This window comes from Malaya genurostris, chromosome 2 (genome assembly GCF_030247185.1).
Source record: "Malaya genurostris strain Urasoe2022 chromosome 2, Malgen_1.1, whole genome shotgun sequence".
In the NCBI taxonomy this organism is placed as follows: Eukaryota; Metazoa; Arthropoda; class Insecta; order Diptera; family Culicidae; genus Malaya; species Malaya genurostris.
Window position 1 is genome coordinate 342,424,674 of NC_080571.1, and position 16,664 is coordinate 342,441,337.

At 37.4% G+C, this 16,664-nt stretch overlaps 1 protein-coding gene across 5 annotated transcripts in view; it reads left to right on the forward strand.

Moving 5' to 3' along the window:
* Nucleotides 1–16,664, forward strand: part of LOC131431871 (voltage-dependent L-type calcium channel subunit beta-1) — a 478,431-nt gene that overhangs the window by 187,024 nt on the left and 274,743 nt on the right. For all 5 annotated transcript variants that reach the window (XM_058597809.1, XM_058597812.1, XM_058597802.1 and 2 more), the window contains exon 3: nt 10,382–10,417. In XM_058597809.1, coding sequence (XP_058453792.1) covers nt 10,382–10,417 — 36 coding nt within the window. The remainder of the gene's footprint in view (nt 1–10,381; nt 10,418–16,664) is intronic.

Here is a 16,664-nt window from a genome sequence, read left to right on the forward strand (position 1 = left end):
ATTCTTGAAGGAATAACTTAAATTTCATTCGGTTTTCATTATACTCAAGTTCAACCTCGTACAATAACGGATCAATTTTTAGTTTAAATAAAATGTCGTTTTTTCTCATAATTTGAAAGAAAAATTTGTGGATAGCTTATTTTCGATACACTCCTTATGAGAAAGGCAAAAAGAACATACATAAATTCGATTTTCCGTGTACGCTGATGGCAAATACCTACTGTGATTGCTTGCATTTTAATCGTAATCGAACCATTTTATCATGAACCATAGACAGTGATTTCGTGATATTTTGAGATAAATCGAATTAATCAGGCAAGTGAGCCATTAAATCTAGTGGAAAAGAACGCGAATCTCATCCTATCAATACAAACGGAAAGTGCTTCACTTTTGTATTCTTTGCAATGTATTTTGTATTACTGCTTTCTAAATTAGTAATGAACAAACAACTTGTCGGCCGCAACTCGTTCGCTTGCCGAGAGGTACCAGAGTCCTTCTCAATGGCAAATGAAACCCCCAGGATTCGATTGAAAATAATAAAGCCCAAATGAGCAGGAAGGGAAAAACGGTTTCCGACCGTCAGGCGGAAAAATTGGAAAGGCACGGTTTGAAATAGAAATTGAATTTAGATTGCTTCATATAACCATACCTGGCTTCTCGCATACTCGGTGAGGCGACCATGTGTTTTACCTTAGGAACCGTAGGGCCGAGATGCCGTTCCGATAAATATTTTTCCACGTAAACACCCATCCCGGCCTTCGATCGGATCGGTATGGCAATTGAATTGTTGACGACGGCGAAATCGAAAGTTGTACTAAAGGTGAAAATGAAAAATAATGAAAAGCGAGAGAAACCATCGCCAGGATCATATCTCGGCATCGGGCAATCGGGACCGATGGATCGGTGAATGCGGATTAAATCTTCCGTATTCGTTTTCGGCTTTGGTGATTGAATGGGCTCCGACGACGGAGACGGAGGAGGAGAAGGAGGAGGAGGAGGATAAAGTAAAAGCGAAAAATATTGTGAAATATAAATGTTTCAGTGCAGGATAAGTCGAAACTCTCGACAAGAGGCAAGAGTCAACAATCGGCAATGGCCTTTTTCAAAGTTTTAACACGAAATGCAATTCTTACGCGCACAAAGGATCAATTTTGTTGTTCTCCTCCTTTCGGGGCTAGCTAGAGTTGATTGAGATTGTGCGGCCAGTTCATGGTGCAGATAAGGTTGATATGCTTGACGAGGGATTATAACTCGTGTCAAAAATCCTGATAGAAGCTGCGAAGCGAAAATCCTAAACAAAGAAGCATGTTTTTTTCTATTCCGGCTTTCGATTTCCACTCCATTTGAAAATAATGAAATTGACGACGTTTGCTAACCTGAACCAGAAACTTTTGTAATCTGTTCGAATGTACTGTTAGTCGGTTATGAAACAGCATAAAGCTCGTGAAAGATGACAAACCTCCCGGTAGCCAATAACAATAACAACTTCAAAGCGATCGATTCGAGTCCGAAACACTTTGGTCCGTATTTGACATAATTACAGAGCGCACACGATTCCAAAGTTGCGCCACAATCAAACTAAAAGGTATTTTTTTTGTTCCCTGAAAACCCCGTTTAAAAGTAATTGAAGTTCATCGCTTCCCTGCGTCCCAGCCAGGTCTACCGTCCCGACGTCCAGCGTTTGCAAGGCTCTAGGCGGATAATTCTAGCAAAGTCATTATACGAACCGCGGCAGCTTCTCAATATAACATTTCGGCTATGACTCTCACATTTATATCAATTACCCTATGCTACCGATACCGTTTTTTAAGTTCCAGCAGGCTAAGTCCCTCGCATCCAGAAGAAGAAAAAGAAAAAGAAAAAAAACCGTGGATCATGTTTTTTCCAATGTTATTCATTCCTCGTTCAACTGTTCATCATCGCAGTGCAGCCGCCGACTGAAAAATAGCCTTTTCTACTGTTCGAACTTCTTGTTTTGGTTTTTTTTTCTCCCGGTTGATTCCTACTCCTTCGAAGAAATGAAAAAAGAAAAAAAACGCGGTACGAGAAAAATGGCTGTCAATTTGTTTGAAGTCTTTACCCTTTCACTGCGGAGCAACCGCGTCCACGACCGACCGAATCTCGAGCCTGCAAATTGAGCCTATCATTCGGTTGAATGTTTGCTGACCAAGTGCCTTTTAACTAGCCTCCATTGACGGCTGCCGGGACAAGGGCAATGCCGGTGGCCACACTGTCGAATGCCTCTTGGCCGCCAACCTGGAATGAAGCGTTTCTAATCGACACGACCCGACGAGTGGGAAGCTTTGGTGTGAGAATGCGTAACCGACATTTGATTTATGATTTGTGTACGCGCGCGATCAGATTCGCTGACCGTTAGGAAGCAGGGGGCAGGTACAGGACGGCAACAGGTGACGGGATGCGTGGCCGTCGTTTTCGAACGGCATTGAAGATGGTTGTTGTCCACAGTCAGAGGGTTGTCAATCGTTTATTGCACTTTCTATCATAAATCTTGCGACATGATCACACGGCATTTCACTTTGTTGGTGGGAAACGCCCAGTTGGCTGTAAGTGGTGTATGAGCTCAGCATTTGCTTTTTGTAACCCGTACAAGTTTTTCTGTTTTGTGAAATTCAACAATTTTTGTTTTAGTCTTTGTTAAGACGTAGAGTCGTTTTGAGTTAGTTTGAAAAAAAAAATGAAAATTTACCTACTTTCCAGAAGGACGACGACTCATCGTTCTCTTCCATAGGTTTCAAGGAGTTGGATATTTGGGTTGGTATGAGCTTTAGGATTCGCTCAAAGCTGCCACTTCGACCATGGTGTAAGATGGAACCAAGAATGCAATACATTTAATTCAAAAGTTTAGAACAATTTCACCGGTTACATCATTCCTGTAAAACCAGGAGTCCAATTTCAACATGAAAAATAACACATGAGCTGAAAAGTCCCGGGCCTAACATAGAAAACACGATTTTTTTGGCTCAAAATTAACTTTATTCATCAACGTAATCTTCATCAAAAGCAACGCACCGCTCCAGTCGATGACCAACATGCGGGCCACCCGCCGGGCCTTCGTAGCCTGGGGGTGTTTCCCGCGGACACACACGGACCGAAGGATGCGGCCCTCATAGATATTTACCAACGCCATCTGGTAGGCTCGTTCGTAGCACGTTCGTGCTATATTCAATTCACCGGCCACTACCGATCGCGACCCCGATACTACATTACATAATGATACTATTCTAGTTTTAAGATAGACGATAAATAAGATTAAAAAATACCCTTGACATCTTAGAGCTTAAGCAGTGTGCGCTAAAATTATATTATATTACTAGCTGAATGACCCGGCGTTGCTCGGAAATGTTCCGGGAAGAAAAGGTCGAATCAAATTCCCGAAGTTGTCCTATTTAGTCTAATACTCTGAGCTGTTTTATGTTCTTATTCAATCAATTTGACCTTACCCTTCCCATGTTTGGGGCACTTGCTGCACTCCCTCTCCCTTAAAATAATCTTTAATCTGCATTGACATAAAAGTAGTATCTGTATTTGTCAAGATGCATCGTTTCTCGCAGAATAAATTTTATATTGAACTTCCCTTTTTTAGTGAACTTACAACAGCTCTTTTCCATAATAACCCTTATGACCACCTCAATAAGAGCAGCAGTACTACTTAATCCAAATTAACGATAGCAATACTATCTAGCACGATCTTGACATTCTTGCCCTTATCTTATTTTATAAAAAAATCAAAATTAAAATTGAGTTTCAAGATCCCCTTCTCCTAGTCTGAATCCGCCCCCCTATCTTGTTTGACGACGAATAAGAAAATGTTACAATAAACCTTTGTCATGAATATCTAAGCTTGTCGTGACCACATCTGAATAGTAAAACGTACCTGTGCCAAGTTTGATGATAATTTACTGAGTTGTTATGGATCTTTGCCCCCCCCCCCCCCTCCGCACCTTAAAATATCCAGCCTAGTTAGGTGTGGTGAGTTTGAGTTGTTTTGGAGTTACGTTCGATTATATTAACAATTTGAACTTTGCTCCTCCCTTGGACGGATCCTTAAAACCATATTTGAGTTTTTCAAAATGTATGTAAGGTTTTAAAAAGTATCAATTCTCTTTGAATTAGATCAATTTCGACATGACTTCCTCAAGTTAAGAACGCTTGCTACACACTCTCTTCCCTGAAAATGTCCTAATGCTCATCTCTGAAAAGCAAGAAGTACCTGTGCCATATTTGATAGCAATACGTTCAGTAGTTTTGAAGTTATGCCGTTAAAAACATTACGCCCCCCTTCAAAGGTACTTGCTACATCCACTCCGCATATATTCACATTTAAGGTACTTAAAACGTATCTGTGGTCTACAGAAAGTATCGATTCTCGTCAAATTAGACACATTTTTTCATGACCCCCTCCCCTCCCTGTTAAGGACACTTGCAACGGAGCGTGGCACATGATCATGAGGGAGACTCCCCCACAAAAATATGCTTATGACCATCTCTTAACAGCAATAACTATCTGTACCAAGTTTGATAGCAATCCGTTAAATAGTTCCGGAGTTATGCCATAACAAACATAACACCCTCTTTTAAAGACACTTGCTACATCTACCACCCATATAATCATATCTAATATATGCAAACTGTTTCTATGGTCTTGAAAAAGTATCGATATTCGTCAAATTAGACAAATTTTTCATGCACCCCCCCCCCCCCCTCTTCAGGACACTTACTACGCTCCCTCCCTTATTTAAATAAATACCCTTATGACAATCTCAGAAGAGCAAGAAGTAACTGTACCAAGTTTGGTGGCAATCCGTTCAGTAGTTTCGAAATTATGCTGTTTTAAACACCCCCCCCCTCCCTTTTTAAAGGCACTTGCTACATCCACCCACCGTATAGTCTTATCTAAGGTATGCAAAATGTTTCTATAGTCTTAAAAACGTATAAAATCTCGTCAAGTTATATGAATTTTTTCTTGACCCCCTCCTGTTAATTACCCTTGCTACGCTCCCTCCCCTATAAAAATGCTCTTTCAACCATCTCTGAAACGCAAGAAGTAGCTGTGTCAAGTTAGGTTGCAATCCGTTAAGTAGTTCCGAAGTTATGGCGTTACAAACATACAAACTTAAATCCATTTATATATATATAGATAGATTGAATAAAAAAAAGAGCAACTCAATCATTTCAGCGCCGCTCTAACATTTCAATACCACTTTTGTAGAACGATTTATCTTTTGACTCAAAATAGGCCTCAGTTTCAGCGATTACCTCTTCATTCGTGCGAATTTTTTTACCGGCAAGCATTTTTTTCGGGTCGGCGAACAGTCAGTACTATCAGTAGTCGCTGGGAGCCAAATCTATCGAACACGGTGGATGTGAGACGCGAAAAATCCGGTTTGTTACGTTCAAACATGGCCAAACACTGCTCTGAATCGTCAACACGTTCTCGTTTTTGGTCAACAGTGAACAAACGCGGCACCCACTTTGAAGAGAGCTTTCTCATAGTCAAATGCTCATGCAATATAAAGAAGTCTCCATTACACTTTTTAAGCCATTGCTTTGCTTGGACGGTATTTTTGCTTATCAAGATGCAAAATTGTTTTTGATCCATGGCCGTACAAACCAGTTGTCGTATGTTCGAACCCCGACCTGGAAGGATTCTTAGTGTCAGTAGGATCCATAGTACTAGCCATGCACTGGTTCTGTACACTCTGAATCGGCTGCGAAGTCTGTTGAAACAGAAGGTCAAATTCCACTACAGAAATGTAATACCAAGGCTTTGCCATTGTTCGTAAAATAACCAAACTAGCTTTACTCTTAGTACAATAACTCACAAACTAATGAAAAAAATATCATAAACTATTAACAGCTGCCATCTATGTGTTGGGCCCGGGACTTTTCAGTACATGTGTTAAACTAATTAAACTAACTTCTACTGAACACAGAACAATAACAAAGACTTAATTTATATATTTTTCGACAAATAAGAAAAAAATTGATTATCGAAAAATGTTGACGCCCGCATACGCATGGCTGCCAGACGACTGACTAAACGCTGCCAGCTGGAAAAATATGGCTGGCAGACATTCTGGTGACCGGCTGCCTCACCGCTGCCAGGAATACAACTCAAACGATACAACCGTATCCACCAGGATTTTTCCACATTTAAATCTTTGACATTTTCAGCGAAGGTGAGAAGATGAAAACGCTCGGCTAACTTGGATACAGGCGACTTTGTTTTGTCGAATTGGATTTGACAACCGTAACTGAATCAATTTTGGTAGCCTTCTGGTGGCCATGGCTGCCCAGGTAGCCAAAACTCTATGCGGGCGGGAGTGAACATTTTGCACGTCCAAAGCATGACTACTGCGATCGTTTTTTGAGAGCAATCCAGTGAACCTCTTGAAGAGTTTTTTTTTTCTAAGAGCAAAAATTTATTCAGCTTTAGAATGTGTATTTTAAAGGGTGGCAAGTGACCAGGAAAATCGGGAATTTGGTTTCACGGGGAAAAATGTCGGAAATTTTAATGAAAAATCTGGAAATATTTTGCTAGCTCAAATATGAGAAACAGTTTTTTCAACAAGTGAAAATACCCACAATACCCAATCATGCGTTCAGTGAAAATGTTGTATTGGAAATTGGGAAAACACTTCATGTCTCGTCTAACATTTTTATGGGTTTAACAGCAGTTTTAAATCAATCAGAAAAGATCAGAGCTTTTTTAATTGTTATCAATAACAGCACAATGGAAGCTCATCTTGAAAAATCAGGATAATTTGGATACTTGTGTTGAATTTCCATTATATTTTAGAATAAATATTCAACACATTTGCAAAATTGATGGCAAGGCAAGGTAACATCGAGACAATTTGTAATAAAATTATTAAAAATTCTTAGGAGTCTTCATGTTTTTAAGTTTGCTAATTCTAATGGGTTCCTTCTTTTAAAGCTGAAACTGGTTTCAGACTCTTAACTTCAATAATGTGATGATTCAAATCATATATGGCTGTATGTTTCCCATAAACATTCCAGGCTTTACATTGCTTTCGGTATGAGATCTGTATCTTAGCCGATTGGTTTTAAGGTGATTGCTTGATTTGAAACCCTGAATGTTATTAATAGATGATATGAATCAAAGTCAGTTCACTATACATGTTACATTGATCTTCTAGAACCAGATCAATTGTAGAAGGATTTCTCATAAAAGATGAATTGGTTGGGCTATCGGAAATAAAACTAGCTAAAAACCAACGGAGAGTTCAACATGAAGAACTCATACTTTCTGATTACTCCACCGTGCCAACAGTGGTCAGATCGCATCGATTCGAGTGGATAAAACTATATATTTGAGATTTTGAGTCAAAATTTCAATTAATAACGAACAATATATTATTTTCCCTGTATACCAAATCGTTCCCATAGCTTCCCCGAACAGAGACGACAGTTTCGTATACATAAGATAACTTTGCATTTTGCATAGCATGGACGCGATTATTTAAACTGGGCTTCTTCATATAATCCAAATTAGTTTTTAGTTAGTTTTCAGAGCATTCATAAAGCAGGGGCTGGGGTCCACTAGGAGATTGATAGTACCTATTAACTCTCTCCAGACAGTACCAGCCTAGATGCCGTGTGGAATCCGGCGGAAAAAAATGAACCAAGAATAGATCCACTGGGTTTCTGCTTCCATGTCGTAAAAGGATTGCAGGAGTTTCTTTTTCCTTTCAGTTATCAGATATTTTTAGTGTTTCACTTCTGATTACTCTATTTTACAATTTACAATTCAAACAATAAATTCATATTTTTCTCGGTAGCCGGCTGCCCAGATCAACCAATATAGCCAATTAATAATTTTATTAAATAATTAAAATAATAAAGTGGAAATAATAAACCCAGATAAAAATATTTTGTGAATTTACATCTTTTTTCATGCACATATGTGGAGCAGGAAATTAAACATAAAGTTACTTCACAATTCTGTACGTTTCAATATAATTTAATCGTAAAACTAAGCGTTAAATTAAAGATACAGTTTTTTTCATTGAAAATTCAATTCAATTCAATTTAGTTTTGTTGACCAACATGCGGACCACCCGCCGGGTATCCGTGGCCTGGGTGTGTTTCTCGCGGACCCACGTAGAATCGTCATCTGGAAGACACTCGTATTACATTCAATCCATCGACCATTGCCGATCGCCAACTGCAACTGCAACTGAATCTGCCAGAATCGACCATTGCGACCGGAATACGTCACTACCCTAATGATAATACCCTAGTTTTAAGTTAGTCGTTAATCAAGATTAGAAAATACCCTTGGCATCTTAGAGCTTTAGCAGTGTGCCTTTAAATATATTATTATTGAATAAAAAAAAAAAATTAATTTTGCATCGATGATGGTTTTCAATCAAACTTTCGAATCAACCCATGTCTATTCCATGTTACTACTGATTTACTTGTCGTGTAAATTTCATTATTTCTTTCTGTGAAGGATCAAGACGCACGATTTGTTGATCTTTATTTGACGCGGATCTGTTGACCTTTATTTGGTGATTTAAAATGATTTTATAACAACTGTTTAGAATACGTCAATGCAATGATTCAACTATTTTGTCTAAATCCTATTCACTCGTTTATTTTGTATCACGTAATTTCATTTATAGAAAATAGGGAAGTTTTTATTCTTTACGCGATAGTATTGCAAATTTTTCTTCAGTTTTCTCGAATAAGAGCTGTGAATCAAGACTTCCCGGGACTTCAATATAGAATATTGTTGAAACGTTCACTCGGGAAATCAGTGAGTTTAGTGGTGCATCCGAGCATCTTGAAACCAGAACAAACTGAGTGACACTTGTGGAGTGCGCAGTAGTATATACGGCCTCCGGAAACAACAAGTGTTGGACTAACATCCCTTCCCATTCCTTAGACGACCTACGTTCGGGCCTGGCCGGCACCGGTACTGATCAATGAATTCTGGGATTACCAGAAGATGTACATTGAAGGATGATTTACCAGTCCCAGGTCGGATCATCTACAAATTCCATGTACAATTTCAGCTAGTCCCGATCAGTAACGGAGTAGCAACCAGGGGTGGTCGCTCAAGCTCAAGCTCAAGTTTTCAGAGCACTCATAAAGCCTTAGCAAGATTTTTGCTTTACCATTGGTTTTTAATTGTTTCGCAACTCACCACAAATTCAAACTCTCTACCGTAGCATATGTTGATATAAAAAAAAAAATCAAAAATCTCAAAAGGAAGGAACTAAGAGTAACTTTTATGATTCATTTTCAGAACACTTGCACGAGTTCTGAAGCAGCGAAACTGTTTTATAACAAAATGACTTATTCCAACGCGATTAGTTATAATTCTTATTTGCATCTATACATTCGCGATAAAAATGAAAATGCGTAATTTCGAAATTGATTTAACGCAGGTTCATGCTGATTTTTCATTGAAGGGACCAACCCAGAATCCAAAAACTGCGGGGCTATACTAGACTCCCTATGCGACTTAAGCAAACTAGAAATTGTCTATTAAATGAGACAGAGTTAATTTTCGAAAAAATAACAAGGGCAAATATTTTTCACGCCCGACGCGCAGGCCTACTGCGATCGTTCGTGATTTTAAATGTTTCGAAAAAACGATATGTTCCGCGAACCGAAAATAAGGTTAGCGGTGATACTGATTCAGAATACATTTGTGCAGCAAAATATGCTTGGAGGCGTTCGATGACAATTAATGTTTCTAAACGCACATATTCTACGTGAATGGTAATCATTTATGATCACAATAAATACGATTATTTGCCGATAGCTGAAAAATCTAAAATTTTGTCTGGGTGTTTTTTTTTCTTACTTATGATGTGGGTCTGGCTTCAGACAACAAAATTCTTCTCGCGTAAGTTTTAGGGTCGCTTAAAATCTCGTTATGTCAGTACTTCATGCCACCGAGTGAAACTGGCTTGAGCTAATCCGTAAAAAAGAACTACCTGATGCTTTTTTTTTCTTCTAAACAATCATCGACTTCTTGGTTTGACTTTTCTTTGCTTCGAAACCTGTTCCTAATTTCAATCCTCGTAACACAAAGAAGCTATTTGATAATAACTTCGTACTCTCCGTACATGCTAGGAAATTGACAGGTCATACGCAACCTAGTGTTTTTTGCTGGATCCGTGGGAAATGGGATTACAAAAAAAGGTCAGAAGATTATTTTTACCTGCGTGATCCGAATGCGTTTGTGGAGAGTAAATATTTCCTATGAGGGATTTCATACTTGTCCAGTAATGACTACGATAAACTGACCTAAAATTCATTGTTGTCGAAAGCATAATTTTGCCACAGTACTAATAGTTTTTTTCCCATTGTTTTCTCATTGCAGGAATCGTCACCAACTCTAACATTAATCTCATCAAAAGTAAGTTCAACCACCGAGATTTTACTCCGATACCACCTAGCGACACTCTCATGACGAAATCAGAAAATTACTATCATTATTGCACTGTCCGGGGCTAGTTCCATCATTGGAAACAGATTCACCGACCGAAAAGCTGACGATGTTCCTACTGAAACTATTCGAAAAGTAAAAAAAAATAGAAACACACGTAACCAATCTTTCGCTATGCGTTTTTCGTGTTGGGTTTTGAAAAAGAAAACGCAATTAACGTTGGTCGTCCTACCCTTGCTCTCGGATACGGCGTCTCTTTTCAGGGCAATCTGCAATAGAAATCAAATCGAAATCTTACGAAACATGGAACCCCCTGAAAAGGAGCTCCGAGGGCCGAGCTTTTGTTTGCCAATCTCACTCGCAGCACTGAGCGCAATCAAAGTGTAACGAAACCAATTCCTAGCCGAGCCTCTGTTTGGGAGTTATGATCTCCGCACTTACAGCCGACAGTGACGCCACCGGAATGAATCTCCCTACCGTTTTTATTATTACAAACTTTTCTTTTTTGAATCGGGTTCGTCGCTTATGAAAAGTGTCGCAGAATTAGTTTTATTCGGGAAATATTTTATGACAGGACAGGACAGGACAGGACAGGACAGGACAGGACAGGACAGGACAGGACAGGACAGGACAGGACAGGACAGGACAGGACAGGACAGGACAACTCTGGATAATAGTGAATGGACAATTCTGCATCACCCACCTTACAGTCCAAACCGGGCACCATCCGACTATTACATTCTCCTATCGATGCAGAACTTTCATTCAGGAGCTCTGGTGATGCTTGTTTCATATCTTCAGAAATTCGAATAAAAAAGTGGAAATTACTATAATTCACATAACTTTTTTCTTCCAATTTTCAAGATGAAGATTGTTTGTTTGATTGTGTAATTCAAAAATCGCCAGGTGAAAAAGTTTTCTTTAAATTCGAACGTATGTATATTAGAAACCAGTTTTTATCACAATAAACTTTCGATTTTTTTAATGCTAGAGGAACCGAAAGTGTCCGCCATGATCTATTTCCATTTCATCCGTGATCACATTGTAGTTTTCAAATAGGCCTAAGAATTAAGATTGACTAAATTGAGCTACGCCCTTCTGTCGTTTACGCCGCTTGTATGATTATTTTTACTGGAACGAATCGTTTCAATGTAATTTGTGACCATAACGAACCCGACTTTAACGAAATCGGTTTTATCATTAAAAAAATATAGTGCGGTTCATCGGTTACTTATCATTGCAATCAAGCGGTTTCACAACGAATGAAAATTGGTTTTGAATTCAATATTCGTATGTGTAAGCGTTCTTTCCGAGCAAAAAGGTCAATTTGCATCATCAGAGATCAGTAGTCTTACTTATGAGAATGTTCTATGCAAGAAAAATTCTTGAAACTCTTGAAAACTTGAAAATATGCCTCACAAACAGTTGGTCCGATTTTTTTTTTAATAACTATTTATTGGAATATGATTTAAAATTAAATTATTAAGATTTAGCCACAAGTGGTGACTTTTCAGCCCTATTATATATATGATTTGGTTATTACCATGAGGACATTATTTGCTTCCGCAATTCTGAGATTTTTGTGTAGGGAAAATTCTAAACCTACTTGTATTGTGTAATGGGGAAAAGGAACTTATATACTAACTTACTAACTAATACAGAGAGCGAATCGATTCAATTGAAGATTGCATCGATTTTTGTCGGAATTTGCTTATAATATTATGTGACATTACGTCTAATGGTTCTATATTTGTGAGTCTCTGTAACTCATTTGTACTAAACCAGGGAGGACGCTTCAAAATCATTTTCAGAAATTTATTCTGAATCCTTTGAAGCGTTTTCTTCCTGGTGGAACAACAACTCGACCAAATTGGTACTGCATAAAGCATGGCTGGTCTGAAAATTTGTTTATAAATTAACAACTTGTTTTTTAGACAGAGCTTAGAATTTCTGTTTATAAGAGGATAAAAACATTTAATATATTTATTACACTTTGCCTGGATTCCTTCAATGTGATCCTTGAAAGTGAGTTTTTTGTCATACGTTAAACCTAAGTATTTAGCTTGATCAGACCATGTCAATTCCAAGCCATTCAATTAGAGAATGTGATTATTGTTTGGTTTAAGAAAAGAAGCTCTTGGCTTATGAGGAAAGATAATTAATTGCGTTTTTGCTGCATTTTGTTTAATTTTCCATTTTGACAGATAATCACTGAAAATATTTAAACTTCTTTGTAGGCGACTGCAGATCACTCTTAGATTTCTACCTGTGGCTAACAGACTTGTGTCGTCACAGAATAGCGATTTCTGACAACCAACGGGTAGATTTGAAAGATCAGAAGTGAAAATATTATACAAGATTGGAGCTACGCTCGAACTCTGCGGAACACCTGCTCGTACGGGTAGCAATTCAGATTTACAATTCTGATAGCTAACATGAAGAGTACGATCAGTTAAATAATTTTGAATCATTTTGATCAAATAAATAGGAAACTGGAAATCAGACATTTTTGCTATTAAATCTTTGAGCCAAACACTGTCGAATGCTTTTTCTATATCTAGAAGCGCAACTCCAGCGGATAACCCAGAAGATTTATTTGCTTTTATCATGTTCGTAACTCTGACAAGTTGATGAGTAGTTGAATGTTCATGACGAAATCCAAACTGCTTTGATAAAAGAATTGAATTCTTATTTAGATGAGACATCATTCTCAACAAGATATTTTTTTCAAAAAGTTTACTGATAGAAGAAAGTAAGCTAATTGGTCGATAACTTGATGTTTCTGCTGGGTTTTATCAGGTTTGAGGATAGGAATTACTTTAGCGTTTTCCCATCTTTTTGTTAAGTAAGCTAATGAAAAACACTTGTTGAAAATTTTAACCAAGAGTCTCAAGGAAACATCAGGAAGATTTTTAATAAGAATATTAAAAATTCCATCATTACCAGGAGCCTTCATGTTTTTAAGTTTCCTAATAATTGATTTAATTTCATCAAAATTCGTCTCAATAATGTCATCGTGTGATAACACTTGGGTTGAAATATGATCATATTTCAGTGAGACTTCATTTTCAATAGGACTCACAACGTTCAAATTAAAATTGTGTACACTCTCGAACTGCTGAGCAAGTTTATGAGCTTTTTCGCCATTTGTAAGAAGTATTTGATTTCCTTCCTTGAGAGCAGGAATTGGTTTCTGAGGTTTCTTAAGAACCTTAGAAAGTTTCAAGAAAGGTTTAGAATATGGTTTAATTTGTTCAACTTCTTTAGCGAAATTTTCATTTCGCAAAAGAGTAAATCTATGTTCAATTTCTTTTTGTAAATCCTTAACTATGTTTTTCATAGCAGGATCACGAGAACAAGTAGGATTACTGGGATGAAGAACTGTGAAGTAACCAGCTGAGAGTTGATTATGAAGTATTTTACCATTACTGTTATTTTGCCTATAATTCCACTGGACATGCTTAGCATTTAAGTCCCCTATTACGAAAAATTTCGATCGATATCTTGTAAGTTTTTGCAAATCGCCTTTGAAGAAATTTAATTGTTCGCCGGTGCATTGGAATGGCAAATATGCTCCAGCGATGAAATAAATTCCATGAATGGTTTCAACTTCGATTCCCAAGCTTTCAATAACTTTAGTATTGAAAGAAGGTAAAATTCGATGTTTAATTTGCCGTTGGACAAAAATGGCAACTCCACCACCCATTCCAGTAAACCTGTCAAATCGATGAACCACATAATGTGGATTACTTTTCAATTTGACATTTGGTTTAAGAAAAGTTTCTGTCACAATGGCAATATGGATCTTGTAAACTTCGAGAAAATTATAAAATTCATCTTCACTCGAATTCAAAGATCGAGCATTCCAATTTAAAATATTCAAATAATTATTTAACATCACTGTTAAATTTTAAATTCATTATAATATTATTTGCAAATTGCCATCCGATTTGAAATGCTTCAAAAAGAGATGAAGTCGAATTCATTTGGATGATCATTTGAAAAAGTTGATCTTGTAGGTAGATCATTTTATTTTCAGTTATATCGCCTAAATCGACTTCATTTAAAGAAGCGAATGGCATTGAAGGAATATTTGTAGGTAGACTGCCATTAGAAGAAGATGATTTGGCCGGTCTACCTATTAATAAATTGTTTTCGTTAGAAGATGGACTGCAAGGCAGTCCTGTGTTTTGATTATTTACATTAGAAGAAATAGGTGGTAGATTTCTACCTAATATACCAGCATAACTGACATTAGAAGAAGATGATGACGAGGTCGATCTACCTGTCAATAAATTGTTTTCGTTACAAGACGAATTGGCAGGCGTACCTGTTTTTTGTTTTAAATTCGAAGAAATAGGTGCCTTAGAAGGTTTTTTGATGTTCAGGTATGTTCTGTAAATTTAAGGTCGTTGATTTGACTTGTTGTCTAAGCGAACGAGCGTTTAATTTTTTTTCCCTGACAGGACATTTCAAATAATTGGATTTATGATTTCCATTGCAATTTGAACATGAAAATTAATCAGTGGTTTCATTCATTGGACAAACGTCCTTCGAATGCGATTTACCACAATTCAAACACCGTATATCCATATGACAATTTTTGGTTCCATGACCGAAGCCTTGGCAACGACGACATTGCGTTAAGTTTGCAATACGATTATGCCGTTTATAATGTTCCCAATGAATTTTAATGTGGGAAATTAAACGTACTTTTTCTAAAGTTTTCAGATTGTTTACGTCACTTTGATTGAAGTGTAAAGTTTATGGGAAATTCCAGAGCGTGGTTTAGAAGTACCATTCGCTCTTTTTTTCATATGCATTACTTGGGAAGGGCCAAAACCAAGCAATTCTTTTAGTTCATTTTTAATTTCATCAGTACTGTGATCATTTGATAAGCCTTTCAAGACAGCCTTGAAGGGTCTGTCTGATTTTATATCATATGAATGAAATTTATGAAGTTTCTCGGACAAATATCGACTAAGTCGTTCGTAATCTTTCAATCCATCAACCAAGACTCGACATTCTCCTCTTCGTCCGATTTGAAATGAGACTTTTACTTCCGGGAGAAAAGTAGAAAGCTCAGTACGGAATGCTTTGAAGTCGGAATATTTATATTTTTTCATTAAGAACTCATTTTTCTCGAAAAAAGTCTAGTTGATTTCTTGACTTCTTTGCTGCTTTTGATCAAGTAAACCACCAGGAAGACTTGGATTTAGTGATCCTTTTTTGAATTGGCTGCAGCCGTACTATGACAGTGAAAATCGGCGACTGCATAGTCACACCTTTTCTAACTTACTCGAGGGTACCTCAAGGTAGTCATCTTGGACCCTTTTTATTTCTACTATATCTGAATGACTTGAGTGTTGCACTGCATTGTCAAACGCTATCATTCACCAACGTTTCAAATTGTGCCGTCTTATCAAATACCGGCTAGATTCCTGTAGAAACAGTTGGATATGTTCCGTAACCTCTTTTTCCACGTAAACGCACAGTAGATGTATTCAACTATACTATTTCTCAAACTATTCTCAAACGAATCTCAACTTCCCAGCTATCGTGAGCACTGTAAACTTATTGATATAGATTTGTTATCCGTTCACCGACACATCTCTAGTGCTATTTTCGTGGCGGATTTGTTACAATCTGGAACACGATTGCCCCGAATTGTAACATAAACTGAACCTAGCTATGACCTCTCGCAATCTCCGATCTCGTTCATTTCTCAGAATTGAATTTGCATTTGATCAGCATTTTATGATAAAATTTTAGTAGTATGAAATAGCTACAAATAACCCAAAATTCAAGATTTCTTAAATGTTTGATACAAAAAGAGAAAAAACTCATGAACTTTATCGTGTAAGGACGACGGCTTTGGATCAAGGGACGATATTTGCATTCTTGCTTTATCTTGTAGGTGAAATGTGAAAATTAAAATGTTTGATTCATTCTAGTCTGCGCAGTTTCAATAAATTCATTATTGAAAAACTTGTCGATTTTTTCTTCCACTGAAATATTGCAATTCGTAGCGTGTGTACTTCTGCAGGCGAACAATGTTTTACTCTCTTTTACCCAGTCCCATTAATTTATGTGTTGAATAAGTGCGCCATGAATTCGTCCTACTTTATTGCAATTTTTACAATTCTGGAAATTTAAAAATGAAACCTTCCACAATTCACACGATCTATCAACTTATATGAACGATTTCAGGTATTCA